We start from the raw sequence: 13,758 nt of genomic DNA, 5'->3' as shown, positions 1-13,758 counted from the left end.
CTATTTATCAAATTACAAATTAATAAATCGAAATAAAAAATGGAGTACTATATCATTAATCGTAATCTTCCCTTATATATATCATATAGATCTCTAATGACTCATACGCTGCCCTTTTAAATCATATACTTCCCTAATATATATGCACGTCTCTTATGTAACATACACTTCCCTAATGTAACATACATTTCACTTATATAACATTATTAACACTTCCCTCATATATCGCAAACTTCCCTTATATATACCTTATTTATCTATCTCAAGTTAACATTGGTATTATTTTACAATTATCACACACCCGTGCCGATTTTGCGACTCCGTAAATATGGTATTGCACGGCCGTGCATATATTTTGACGTGACGTCATTAGCGTTATTCAAACATAGTGTAAAGACGCGCTAAATGTTAGCGTTATACTATAGAAGCGTCAATGAAAAATGACTCTTATTTTACCTTAAACGGTCTTTATTTTGGGTATGTGATAAATAGAATATTAAATTCGTGTAACTTCATTACTGAATTTATTGCACTCGTTGAATAAAATAATATTATGCTCGCCAGAGGCTCGCATAATATAATTTTATTCAACTCGTGCAATAAATTCAGTATTGAACTTACACTCATTCAATATCCTCTATATATTTGTGAATCGCTTTAAACATACACATACGTCCAAGTACAGACTTGGTCATTTCCAAACCTCGCATCAGTAATCGGAGCAGTTTATACATAAGACGGAATAATCTTGTTGATATGACTGTTTGTCCTAAAGAATAGCTACTGTAATGCTAACGTATACTAATGGTTTCCTCCGTGCTACACCTGTATTTGTAGATCAATCATGTTTGAAAATCTGGACATGGTCACTTAAAAGGTAAAGTTTGCAGACTCCGTTTGATAACGTCTGCTCAAGAGAGATAAGTGAAGATGCCACATCGTTTTTGTCCCCTCGGCCTCTTAATCACCCCTTCCCATTGAAGTCCAAAGTTAAGATGTCATTGAGATGTCAAGAATAAAATGGTTTTCAGACCAGATTTCTGACTACTAGAAACATAAAAACAACAGAGCACTAATCGTTTCCCTGCAAGAATGTACTGAATGACAGTATATAAATAACACATGGTTTTGTGGGTAACAGTAAAAATATCATCCCGATCATGATATTTTTACTGTTACTCACAAACCCATGTGTTATTTATTTTATTACCCCGAACAAAAATACTGCGATGATCTGAAATTGTCAACTAAATCTTGAACTGTAACAAAAATAAACCAAGAGTAACAATAACTAAACTGTCCTTACCTTTTAAGTTTTAAGTGTACTTCTTTTTCTATTATTCTTTATGCAAGTAATGATATCTACCAATCATAAACATACAATAAGCTAGGTTTTATTTAGAAAACAAAACACTAACCCATTTACACGGTTATGATCTGTGAAATCTGATCATTCTGTTTCCAGAATATTCTTAGCATGGTTTTTGACAAAATAACGATGATATATCCTATGTCTGTCCACCATATCTGTAACGTTTCACTGATTAAAATTGTTAAATTATCCTTTGTTGCATGCTTAAATCGTCTGCATGTTCCAGTCTGACACATAATTATTTACATTGCAAGTACTTCCGTTGAAAACGGATGTTCACTTTTTGACTATTCAACAAAAAGATATTTTATACACGAAAAGCACACCAGGGTGCGAACAACTAAATTTTATGGGTGTCAAAGTTACTCCAGAGAAGAAATTGATGTCCTATCGGGGTTTAACGTCGAAAATAAGAATGAATCGAGAAAAAAATGGCGGCCATTTTATTTCATTTTATTTAGAAAATAGACCACGTGACCAGATATTATACTGTTAAAAAGTACTGTTACCTATGTAACAGTACAAAATTCTAAGTCACGTGGTACACAAAAATAACTCCCAGAGGCCTATGGGAAATTAGCATTACGAAAAAAATGAGGGGTAATAATAGAAACTAGCTTTTTTTAATTTTTGTTTGTTATTCATATAGAAGAAGTTATTGTGTTCGCTAATTACATTTACAATTTCTCCAGTTCAGTTTAACACTTAATATGCAATATAAAGCTTGTTTATTCACAAGAAACCATCCCTGGCCCTTCCTATGTCATGCGTTTCTATTTTTATTTTCTTTACTTACTGACGTTTTGTTTATTTCTTGATTTTGTTTACTACTTGTTTATTCTTTTTTCTAGATTATTAAAAATAGGAATGCGCCGACCCTACCCATTGTTGCTTATTTTATCGACTGTCCTATACGCATTATCAACAACTTTGCACGTGCTGAATAACTGTTATATATACTGGGCATTGTTTTACACTAAAACACGTGCATACATACGTGACTATAAATATACGTGTTACGTGTATAATTTCAAGAACTCATTGAAAACTACATGGATAGACATGTATATTATGTCGCTGTCATTGGTGTTCACCGATATAACTGCCGATTTCTATACGGAGGGGTAACTATCTTCCGTTTTCTTGGCGTATGCAGGCTTGACATCAATTTTGTATCACAGAAAGATACGGTGTCTCGGTCAGAATTATGATATTCTGACGTTGCGCTGAAAAGTTGTCGCCGAGATATAGCATCAGTTGAGGGCGCGAGGAAGATAGACACCAATGATACATTGGTCATTTATTCGATTCGCCACCTTTTTAGCTATTCTTGGTGGACTTGAAAACAATCCATATGTAAGGCAATCTTACCGAATGAAAAAAAAATATAGCTACACAGGAGTGCTTATTACGATAATAAAAGGTCGTGAAGAATGTATCAAGTATATTGCGAGTATTCTTCGATTATTTGATTAACGCACTTTTTCATATCGTTAATATATGTATGACATTGTCATGATCTGCGGATATTTATTATAACATGACTTGATGAAGATATGTTTAGACCATTCCATTCTTTGTGACATTCAATTTGGCGTTTTTCGAAAACTGGAATTTAGTATATATTTAAGTGGACTGCCATTAACATTTCAGAAGTTCGAACATTGAAAACAAAATGCTATTTCATAATGTTTTCTCGACAACGTGAGAATTGGATTTACGCAATTTTTTTTAACATTTAGTCTTTTTTTGTTTCTAAAAATAGATACACTTTTTGAAAAGTGATTACATTTGAATATGAATAAGTTTGGTTTACATGAAATTGAATATAGTAACGAGACTGCAGTTTCTTCACCAAGATGGGTAGAAATTTTATCAGCCAGTTGGCTTTGCATAATTCTTGTTACGGGGACACTGCTCAATGGTTTGGTAGTTTTTGTATTTGCCAAGAACAAACACCTTCTAACTGTTAATAATATATATGTTCTTGATATGGCTATCCATAATTTAGGCTTAAGTTGCTTAGCAACGGAACTGCCTCTCACGGCTGAGATTTGCGGACACTGGTTTTATCTACTGACAAAGGACGCGTGTGTATTTGAAGCGTTTCTAGTGTATTTTGTTGGTCTTGCATCGATGTTCGTCCTGGTTGCTATGGCGCTCTCGCGGTATGTAGCCATTACAAGACCATTCCTGGCTGCAAAAATGTCCGCACGTCACTCGGTTTTCGTGGTCGTACTGTGTGATGTGCTAGCACTCTGTTTTGCTGTACCACCACTTTTCGGATGGGGCTCATACGGACTGGAAGCGCATGGGACATCGTGTGGATTAGAGTGGAGGGACACAACCGTTTCTTTCTTATCTTATTTGATCACGATCACAGTGGTGTGCTTAGCGTTTCCCCTTGTAGCAATGATATATTGTTACACCATGATATATCTGTCGGTAAGGTTAAATTATTTTTGTTTCTACCCTTCAAAATGAATATATAGCATAATTATTTTGGCATTTACAAATGATCTTTTATATAACACAGTAACATAACTGTACATGTGCAACTTTTTAAAATAACTTTATCAGATGAACGACGCAGTTATTTACAAATAAACGTTTGTGTCTTGTATTTCTAAGCTTTTGTCGCAACGTGATTCAATTTTCCAAGAAGTCGCTTCATAAATAACTATGCTTTTATCTTAACGCTATTTTTCAAGTCGTTTGACAACTTGGCAATAAGCCGCTTGGCCAATCTTTTGTTTCTTTACGCTATTTGCCACGAATTAAGACAACTTTCCGACAAACCGCTTCGCATTCTTTTCTTCTTTTCGATTTTTGTCATGATATTAATTAACAGCTTGACCATTCTTTTTTTACGCTATGCGTCACGACGACAACTTTCCAACAAGACGCTTTGCATATTTTTTGCTTCTTTTCGCTATTTGTCACGACACTAGACAAATTACAAATTACCGCTTCACCATTATATTTAATTTCTTTACGCTATTTGTTACGAAGTAAGGTAACTTTCCAATAAGCCGCTGAAGCTTCTATCTTTTACACAAGTAAATAATTGATATTGCAGGTAAAGCAAGCAGGCGCTAACTGTACATCCGGTACAGTACATACACACACGGCACGGGCACGTAAAGAGGGGCTTCTTCTTAAACTCAGCATTTCATTTGTTTGTAAGTAAATCATTGTAAACTATACATATTTTTTCACATATTGACATATATATTTGTAACGAAACGGCTACTTGTTCTATCCACGAAAATGATATTTCCGGCAGAAGGCCGGTCTGTTTTTTCCTGAAGAACTGAGTATAATAGGCCATTTTAAAATAAAATGAAATCTGGAAATCTTATTGGCTATTCTAAAATAAAATGTAAAGGATAGTTCTTGTCATTTTAAGAAAGTTCTAAACATGATAAAATTAAATGCAAAAAAAAAGAAATTTATCATATTTCATTCGTAGCTACTGTCACTAATGAAATATTTATCGATAAAAATAAATCTTGTATTTATTTATAGAAAACACTATATTAGTTTATCCTCTCTCTATATATATATGAAAAAATGATAAAGAAATAAAAACTCACATTATGTTAAGTGCGTCGTTGTGTATAAACGAAGTCATACGATCTTAAAACTAAAATTAAAATTTACTTCTAATTCACAAACAACGTTTGAACATCTGGCACAATCTTCCTCGTCACCGTGTAAAAATTCGCTATAAAGAATACAAATAGAATAACACGACTCCAACTAATTGAAATAATAATTATATCAACCAACTTTTCTCTATATTTCAGTATCTTTTCTTATTTCTTGGACACCCTATACGATTGTTTCTTTCTATGTGGCGTACGGGAAACCAGATACTATTGACCCTTTGCTGTCAAGAAGTGCTGCCCTCGTTGCGAAATCCCAGGTTTTGTGGAACCCGATTCTGTATCTTGGTATTACAGACAAATTTAGAAAAAGTGCGTTTGAACTGTTAAAGTGCAGGAAAAGGAATACTACAGTCACCGAATTAGTAACTGTGCCCTCCAATTTTACTAACGACAGAACGGGAATACAACCAACGATCACCATACGAAGGACAATTCAAAGGATATTTACAATTTCAAGAGCGTCGGGTGTTTCAACATACCAGAATGGACGTACACCTACGCATGGACCATCGAACCTTTCACAGAAAAATAAGATCTTTCAGAAAAGAAGTGAAATCCATACAACGACAAGTGGCATTCAACAAATATCAGATATTTGTGGCATGGACAAAGACGAAATTAATACAGTTGAGCGTAACGCAGACGCAGCATGTTCCTCTAAAAGCACTGAAGTGACAGAATCACTAAATAGATTATCATCAAGTGTGATTGAAAGTTCTAAAGAAGCAATGGAAGCCTCGTCTGAAGAAGATGTAGATATAGTTGAATGTTTAGCTACTAAGCAAAACGTTAAACGCTCAGTGTTTAATAAGTCATTGGAAAACAGAACTTCCACTGAAACACTTCAAGCTACAGTAAAGAGAAAGGCCCCAAGAATGTTAAGAATAGAGAAAAACAATTCTTGTGGCGATGTTGAATTACATATTTACAATGAACCAGAAAAAAGTGAAAACGCGGGCATAGAGTCATCAGTAATGTCGAAAAACTACGAGGTAGTCATAAATGTTATAAATGACAACAACGAGCTTATCCCTATTGACTAACCTAAGAAGGAAGGCCAAGGTCACTTAAGAAACTAGAAGCAAAATTTGAAACAGATTATATAATATTCAGTTCTGTTGTGGGTGGCTACGTTTCATGTCCCTCACCGTTACTGATACAGTTGACTCTCAGTAACTCGAAATCCAAGGGACTGGGCATTTTACTTCGAGATAAACGGAATTCGAGTAACGTGGAACTTCCGCCATTACGCTGACATTCGTACATGTATTTACATGTGCCTGATTAAATGTGCAAAGAAGTAGGTTTGTTATTGTTGTTAGCGACAATGCTGCAATATTTAACCGTCGAAATGACGGTAAATCACTTACAACTACGGATTATAAATAAACAAAAATATATCAATCAAAATTTAATACATGTTTATTCATAGTGAAACATAAGCACACATTTATATTTGATTTAATTGATCATCGGACGAAAACGAAAATAGCAACTAACGTGAACCGGAAGTACAAATTAATGATTGCAAAATGACGGAACATTAATTATACAAATGTCATTTACATTGATAACACACATCAATACCTAGGCTGTTATTTGACTAACACCCGTTAGACTGGCACGAGTCAACTTTCTTAAAGAAATGTAATCAAATTTTAATTTAGTTATTTAACTGTTAAAACCAATTAAGTGCTGAAACGGATTAAAGCCATTTATACGACGTGTTAATAATACATGATGACCGGCAATTAAAAATTTCTATGAAACGTGTTAATCATGAGTGACAACATCTCACTTTGATGTCTCCGACCTTTGATCAGTCGGCTGATTTCACACTTCGACTAATTGAGATGAAAATATGTTGGACTTTAATTGACGGGACCAAATTTTCTTTTCGACTAAACAGGAGTCTAGGTAAGTCAAAATTTGACCTAAGCGGAGTTAAAATACAAAGATAAAGAAGGAAATTTGACGGGACTTTAGAAATTCTTCGACTAACGCGGAATTTTGAGTAAAGCGAGTTTGACTTATTGAGAGTCAACTGTATTTCTTAGTGATTACAGGATTAATAATATCTGTTGCGGTTCAGATCGGAGTATTTGCATAACATATTTTATTGCATATCAGACATAATTATATACCGTCTACACCGGTGCTAGAAAACCTTGTCTTACACCGGGGGTTTTGCGACTTTTAAATGATGTACGTAAGTCCCGCGTGCGACCTGTATAAATTGCGTTCTGAGAATGACGCCATTTTGCCATTTTTGAACAAAGTTGTAAATTCATACGCCACTTAAAGAAAATAGTACTACTTGAGCATACTAGTTTTTGTACTTTTTTTCTAAGTAATGATTAATATGTAATATTAAAGAAAAAAATCAAACACCGACTTTCGTCATAGACATGTTAGTAACTGTTCAACGGAGAATTCAAGTAGAGGGGAGGCAATATTTTGTCAACAAATACGCCTAAATGTTTCGCCAATTTTACAAAATTTGCACAAAAAGCAAATACTGCTCTAAAATCAGACATATTCAGCTTCACAAAATTGTTCAGCTTGGAAATATCGATAAAGTAATGATGGAGAAAAAAGTTGAAACATTCCCTCGGGTGAACTTATAACATAGTTACTGTGTTTTTTTGTTAATGCAAGAGCACGGTCATCTTCCTTCTTGAAATAAATTAGTGAACATATTATAATAAAATGCATGCTAACTTAAGTAACATTAACATTTTTCTTATGGTTTGTTTATTGAATCATGCCGTTCTTTCCTCTTATTTAATGTTACGGAATTATTTGATGATTTACTACAAGAAAAAAGACTGCATCATGTTGAAAACTAGGGATGGAATTTTACCAGATAATGTGCTAAAGTGATAATCATATATCACATTTTTTACGTCTGCAACAAGTTTGATATGTATAGATCTATTTCATATGTACTTATCATTCTTGTCATCAGAAACTGTTTCCTTGGAAACATTATTTTTGTACTTTTATAATCATCTCAATGATAAAATTACACATTCTTTACTGTTTATTTAAACAAGACTGATATATCTCGCCCATGGAGAATTTAAAAGTCCCGCGGGGACAGCCAGTGGAAGGCCATATTTGAATGCTTGCTTGGTATGGATCCATTTTGGAACTTCTTTTTAAAGCAGCACGCCTCCAGAATCATGCTAATTTTCATGAAAATTTGAAAATGTATTTAAGCTTTGTAAATTACTATAAAGAGGTCAAGATGTGCAAAAATAGCCCTTACTGCGTTAGTAACGAAGTAGAAATATAATTATAAATACTAAAAAATCAGTCATTAATCGCATATAACGTGTAAATTATTACTAGAATTTTGAATTTTTATACCTTTCCTAAAATCTTAGTACATTTTTCTCAGGTTTGATTTTATCGAAATATGATTGCATATATGGAGGCGTTCAGCTTTAACAAACTGAAATTATTCAATCCATTGTGCTGTATGATTTTACACTACTTGCATAAAATAAAGCTTGAGCTAGAGAGACTGTTTACATCACGTCTCAAATCATTTATACAATCAGAATACAGTATGACCCTAAAGAGCCAAAATCAGAGCGGAGTAAAATAAGCCCTAACTCCATCACTCTATGATAGCATGTATCTGTTGAGTATGTATACATATTCACACAATATACTTTGCATTGTTATAAGATAAACTGTGTCATTAAATTTAGCTCTCACTAGTTTCGCAGTTTCTGTTACAGATTTGTTAACATGTATATGTCCTTTGTTGTAAACTTAGTGGCATACAATGAATATTGTGAATTTGGTATTAATACTGTACTAAACATGTCTGCAATATTAAAAGTTTTATTTGTATTTCGACTTCTGTTTATTCTTTATATATGAAAATAATTTGTCTAAATTAATTTCTCACTTTTTTACCCAATTATCATGTGTATCATATTTCCTTACAAACAATGGACATTGCATGGATAAAAACTTTTACAAAGGTTTCAGCTCAAGAACCTTTAGCAGCTTTATATATTTGACTGTGAACCACGCCTTGACGATCATTTCAAAGACACCGAAGTATAAAACAACGTACTGCTATGAAGTACACAATAGCGCTCCTCAGCACCGCCTTGGAGAGCATTTCAAATACAAGGTTGAAGTAAATAACAACACTCTGTTGCACTACCTTTGGGTTCATTTCAAAGACACTGGTGAAGTACATAATAAGAATAGCGTTATAATAATGTCTTGCAACCGCTGTCAAACAATTTCACATTTTAATCTGAATATATTCTTGAATAATTATGGAGTTGGCTTCCCTATAAAAAAACAACAAAAATCATTATATATCGTTGTATTGTATATTAGCAGCAGTCTGGTATTGTGTATGTGACATTCACTGATCAAATAGGAACAGAACCAAATCACACTCAGACTAATATATCATATTACATGGAACCAGGATCATTTTTACATTCGTTCTGTCAAGCAACGACAAATAAATTTGCATTTTTAGATCGCATCTGAGAATTGTTCTTGTGAAAAGTGACGGTCCAATACAGATAGTAATAAGCATTAAAATAAAACGGACACACAATTTATAACATAACTGTAAAGTACAATGCATGCAGCCGATGAAACTGAGACTCTACTTATTGTCAAATTATATTGTACAAAATCAAGTGTCGGTCCAATTAAAGAGTCTATAAAATGGAATATAAATTAGTTTTGTAAAGAACTGTCTTGTTAAAATTAATAATGTAATTGCTTTTAAACCCGTTTGGATCATGTCATATATTTTATTTATTTTCAACTTAAGTCAAACTTTCTTTTAAACAGAAAAGGAAACAAAATAGACCAAATTAAATCTAATTTTATTTATGAAATACTCGACTTAAATCACTCATTTAATTTTTAATATTAGTTACTCATTTTGCGAAGAATGATAAGCATAAGGAAGATTTGCAAGGTTTGTGGTTCAAAAAGAAAGTCTGGCTGAAAAGATGGACGGTTAAGAATGGTTGTGTTTGCTACGCATTACCAATTAACTATTTTTCGATTTCGTTCAACTATTGTATGTTTTTGAAAAGATATTTTAAAATTTATCTAGGTCAACTGTAGATGTGCTCTGGCACTCATACTAGAGAGGTGAATATTAAGTAAGTAAAACAAGAAATAGACATATGCTTTGAAAAAAAACCAGTGTTACCTATAAATCTTAAAAAACATGAATCTTATATACAATTTTGACTACAATATCAACATCATTTATATGCAAAGTTGAATAAAATTTTCACAAGTGCTCATTTTCTCAACATGTAAACCTTTGAGTTTATAGAAACTTGGTACATTCACAAGCAGCAGAGAAACTCGGTTTTACATGACTTGGTTTAAGAGTATGTCGCAAGTAATCACTGGTATGTGACTTTTATGTCAAATAAAAGTAGGATCAGTCAAACACATATATCATGTTAAAAGTGGCCAAAATGTCCTTATAATCCAGAAAGCATTTTGTACATCACGAAACGACATATATAATTGTTAGCCTTTGATAGCGCCTTTATGGCTGGTCATCTTTGTTGTATATATGTATTTAAGTACCCTAGTCTTTAAAAGTCCATGCGCCTCAAATTTTAACAAAACGCATAATGTTGCTTCTTTTATGGTGTCTAAACCTACAAAAATGGATACTTATTATGCTTTTCTTATACCAAGTGTATATAAGACGTTGAATAACAATAGTAAAACAAAATATAAATGGCCTCGTTCTTGATGGATCAAATTTGTCTGCTGTACAAAATGATACATTTGATACATTTAATGTATCAGAACCCCTACAAAATTATGTTGTGTTACTAGTTAGTGTCATCACATTTACCATAATTATTGAAAAGGGTGTAAAGTTTGGACTCCCAAGTGTACGGCTTTGGAACGGGCGTAGCTGGTTATGCGTATCCAGGAGGTATAGAGCTAACATTGTCAGATAAATGCCAGACATTCTATTAAAACCACTGCTCTAATGATATAAGTTCCTGGTCCTTCGAGATCATTGATTCCAGCACATTAATGTTGAAGAATAAATGAGGCGGTGCTAGTGGGCGTGAGAGATATTGTACTTTTACATTATCTCATATGAATACACTCTGTCTGTATCTATAGCATAGCATGTCGCGGTTTTGTGATATTTTCAAAAGTGATGCCCCTTTAGTGACTTTCCAGTAACATTTTGTAAGTACTCTCTTGAATAATTGTACATTTAAGCTATTTGAGGGAGTTTGTTTAAAGTGTTCACAAAAAAAGATAATGTACATTGCGAGAATATACGGCAGACGTTTTTTGATGAATTCTTTCGTGTCTGGATGCATTGGTTGAATAACGGTGTGTTATGTTAACAATTGAACAACAAGATATATTTGGCCTTGGGTAGATTATCAATAAAAAAAAATATTGTTCTTATTTGTATATCACTGTCTATCACCCGGGCATTAAAATACTTTTGTAATGATTTTTATACAAATGTATACATGGTTTTATGTTGAAGATTACCGCCATTATCATTATTATTAAACTCGCAATGATTATCAAAGGTCATATCGTTTTTGATTTAAACACGTTTGTTCATGTGTCAATTGAATGAACGTGTATGATCGAACTTGAGTATTATCAACTTTCAAGTTCATCAAAATGTTTTCTTTTTGTTTAATAGTTTAGTGAATATCCTCAAGTGTTCATTTTTTTATCATTACACCGATACCATGTCTCGATTTTCACCCCACTTATTATAGTTAATGATATTTGATTTAATCTGTGTTTTAATGATTGCTTTTAAAGTGGATTGGTCTACAATGGATATATTTTCAATACAAAATTCAAATATTGATAAAAAAAACAACAACAAACATCAATCATTTAGATATATTTACGAATATTTCATTGAAATAAAGTTGTTCAAAGTGATTTTTATAGAATTTATCGAATGAATGATAATATTTTGTTCTAAAACAATTCTTTTCTCATATGTATAATTATCTAATGTCAGATCATGTACCTGTCACTGAACAACAATGTTAACATACAGATATAATTCTTTCGCAGTTTGTTTGTCACATGTAATAACATAATTATTTAAGGTATTGTGTGCCATCGATTGAAGACCAATCCAATTTTACATTTTTATATGCTTTGCTTTTCAATTTTAGATCGTAGATAGATAGTAGTTAAACAGGGTAGGGTCTTTATAAAAGGCGATGAATTAGAAAATGATCGCCATTATATAAAAACCAAAATTCCGACTGAATTGTAGGTTCATCAAATCTATCTCATTTACAGTATTGAAATAATTAAGATATTTCTTTATAAAGCATTGAGTAATTAACGTAAACAACACCTTCCTTCTGTTCTATCAATGCAGAACAAATGGAAAAAGAAAACATAGATAAATCGAAAATAAAATCGGGAAAATAAAGAAAACGTTAACAAAAAATATTTCCATGTATATCATGCAATACGACCAATCTACCATCAAATTGGTTTATTAATCTTTCTATTTTAAATAAAATTGTGTTATGTGTTTATGTAAGTTTATAAACATCCCTTTTCAAATAATTTATGTAGATTTGACCTTCAAAGATATATTTTTTTATAATATTAAGAAAATCGTGCGCTTTGAAAAAATATTTTTTTTATATAATATTAAGAAAATCGTGCGCTTTGGTCTTGACGCTAGCTTATAAACTAACTTAGTAAACATTTTACCACACTTTTGATTTTCTTTTCTGTACAATCAATTTAATAACACCATTTTCCATTCGTTTAATTAAATGGCCTTTCTATCATTTAAAGAACATGCGGCTATGATTTAGGAGACAATTAAATTAGAAAAGACCCAAAAACTTCCAATATAAAATTTTCATTCTCTTGTTGTAGTGATTAAATGAGTGTTCCTATAGAAGTAGGCCCTTATCCCACTTGGCACCATTGTTGTGCTGTTGAAAATTTAAAGCTTTCTGTTTCTATAAATAGAATTGAGTTACTTATTACTTAATATTTACTTTTGATGTTCTAATTTTGCTCAGGATTACTCTTTAATGGGATAAATCTAATAATCAGGATGACACCACCCTTTGAATGCAAAGGGAAATAAAATACAAATGTTGAATATACTTAAATCCACCAATTTTGTAATGAACTAAGTTTTTATTTACACTAAACTATATGTTACTTAAAGCTAAACAAGTTATCAATGTGTACTTAAATATAAACTGTTAATATTTAAATCAAAATTGTGATTATCAAAGTTAACTAGCTAAATAAAAGATTTAAACCAGTTAAAAGTTGTTAAAAATGTAATAACTGAAAATATAAAAATGACATTAATGATTCTGTGCTGTTAAACTAATAACCCTATATAGTAGCAAGCCCTGTTCTAATCTGTATCAACAAAAAATAAAGATCTAATAATTCAAGATGGATGTCACTTAAAACAAAGAAAAGATGTAAATTAATCTGAATCAATTCTGTAAAAAGAAATTACTAAAATTAGTTACAAATTTATCAAAAATATTTCAGTGAATTTAGATAATCTCTAAGGTTTATACTTAATGCCAAAGTGCCTAAAATAGATTAAATACTTAATAAACCTAAGAGAGCTTTAAGAGATGTTACTTCTGCAGAAAATAGCAACAGAATGCCAGAACTCCCTGAGATGCCTGGTTA

General features: G+C 32.2%; 1 protein-coding gene across 1 annotated transcript; it reads left to right on the top strand.

The window, feature by feature from the left end:
- Positions 1-3,069: 3,069 nt before the first annotated feature.
- On the top strand, positions 3,070-6,196 carry LOC132744471 (visual pigment-like receptor peropsin). Its single transcript, XM_060733192.1, has 3 exons — positions 3,070-3,817; positions 4,452-4,554; positions 5,182-6,196. Exons 1-3 carry the CDS (start codon positions 3,170-3,172, stop codon positions 6,084-6,086), a joined length of 1,656 nt encoding a protein of 551 aa, XP_060589175.1. The 5' UTR covers positions 3,070-3,169; the 3' UTR covers positions 6,087-6,196.
- The last annotated feature ends 7,562 nt before the right edge of the window (positions 6,197-13,758 follow it).

Source organism: Ruditapes philippinarum, unplaced genomic scaffold (genome assembly GCF_026571515.1).
Source record: "Ruditapes philippinarum isolate M1 unplaced genomic scaffold, ASM2657151v2 ctg619_1_1_1_1, whole genome shotgun sequence".
NCBI classification, from domain to species: Eukaryota; Metazoa; Mollusca; class Bivalvia; order Venerida; family Veneridae; genus Ruditapes; species Ruditapes philippinarum.
The sequence above is the reverse complement of the archived record's forward strand: the minus strand, read 5'-3'. Positions and strand labels throughout refer to the sequence as shown.

Bases quoted from the DNA above. Each gene is read 5' to 3' on its own strand.
- LOC132744471 (XM_060733192.1), top strand. From the start codon at position 3,170: ATGAATAAGTTTGGTTTACATGAAATTGAATATAGTAACGAGACTGCA. The intron at 3,818-4,451 runs GTAAGGTTAAAT...TTGATATTGCAG, and splicing joins ACACCATGATATATCTGTCG to GTAAAGCAAGCAGGCGCTAA. The intron at 4,555-5,181 runs GTAAGTAAATCA...TCTATATTTCAG, and splicing joins ACTCAGCATTTCATTTGTTT to TATCTTTTCTTATTTCTTGG.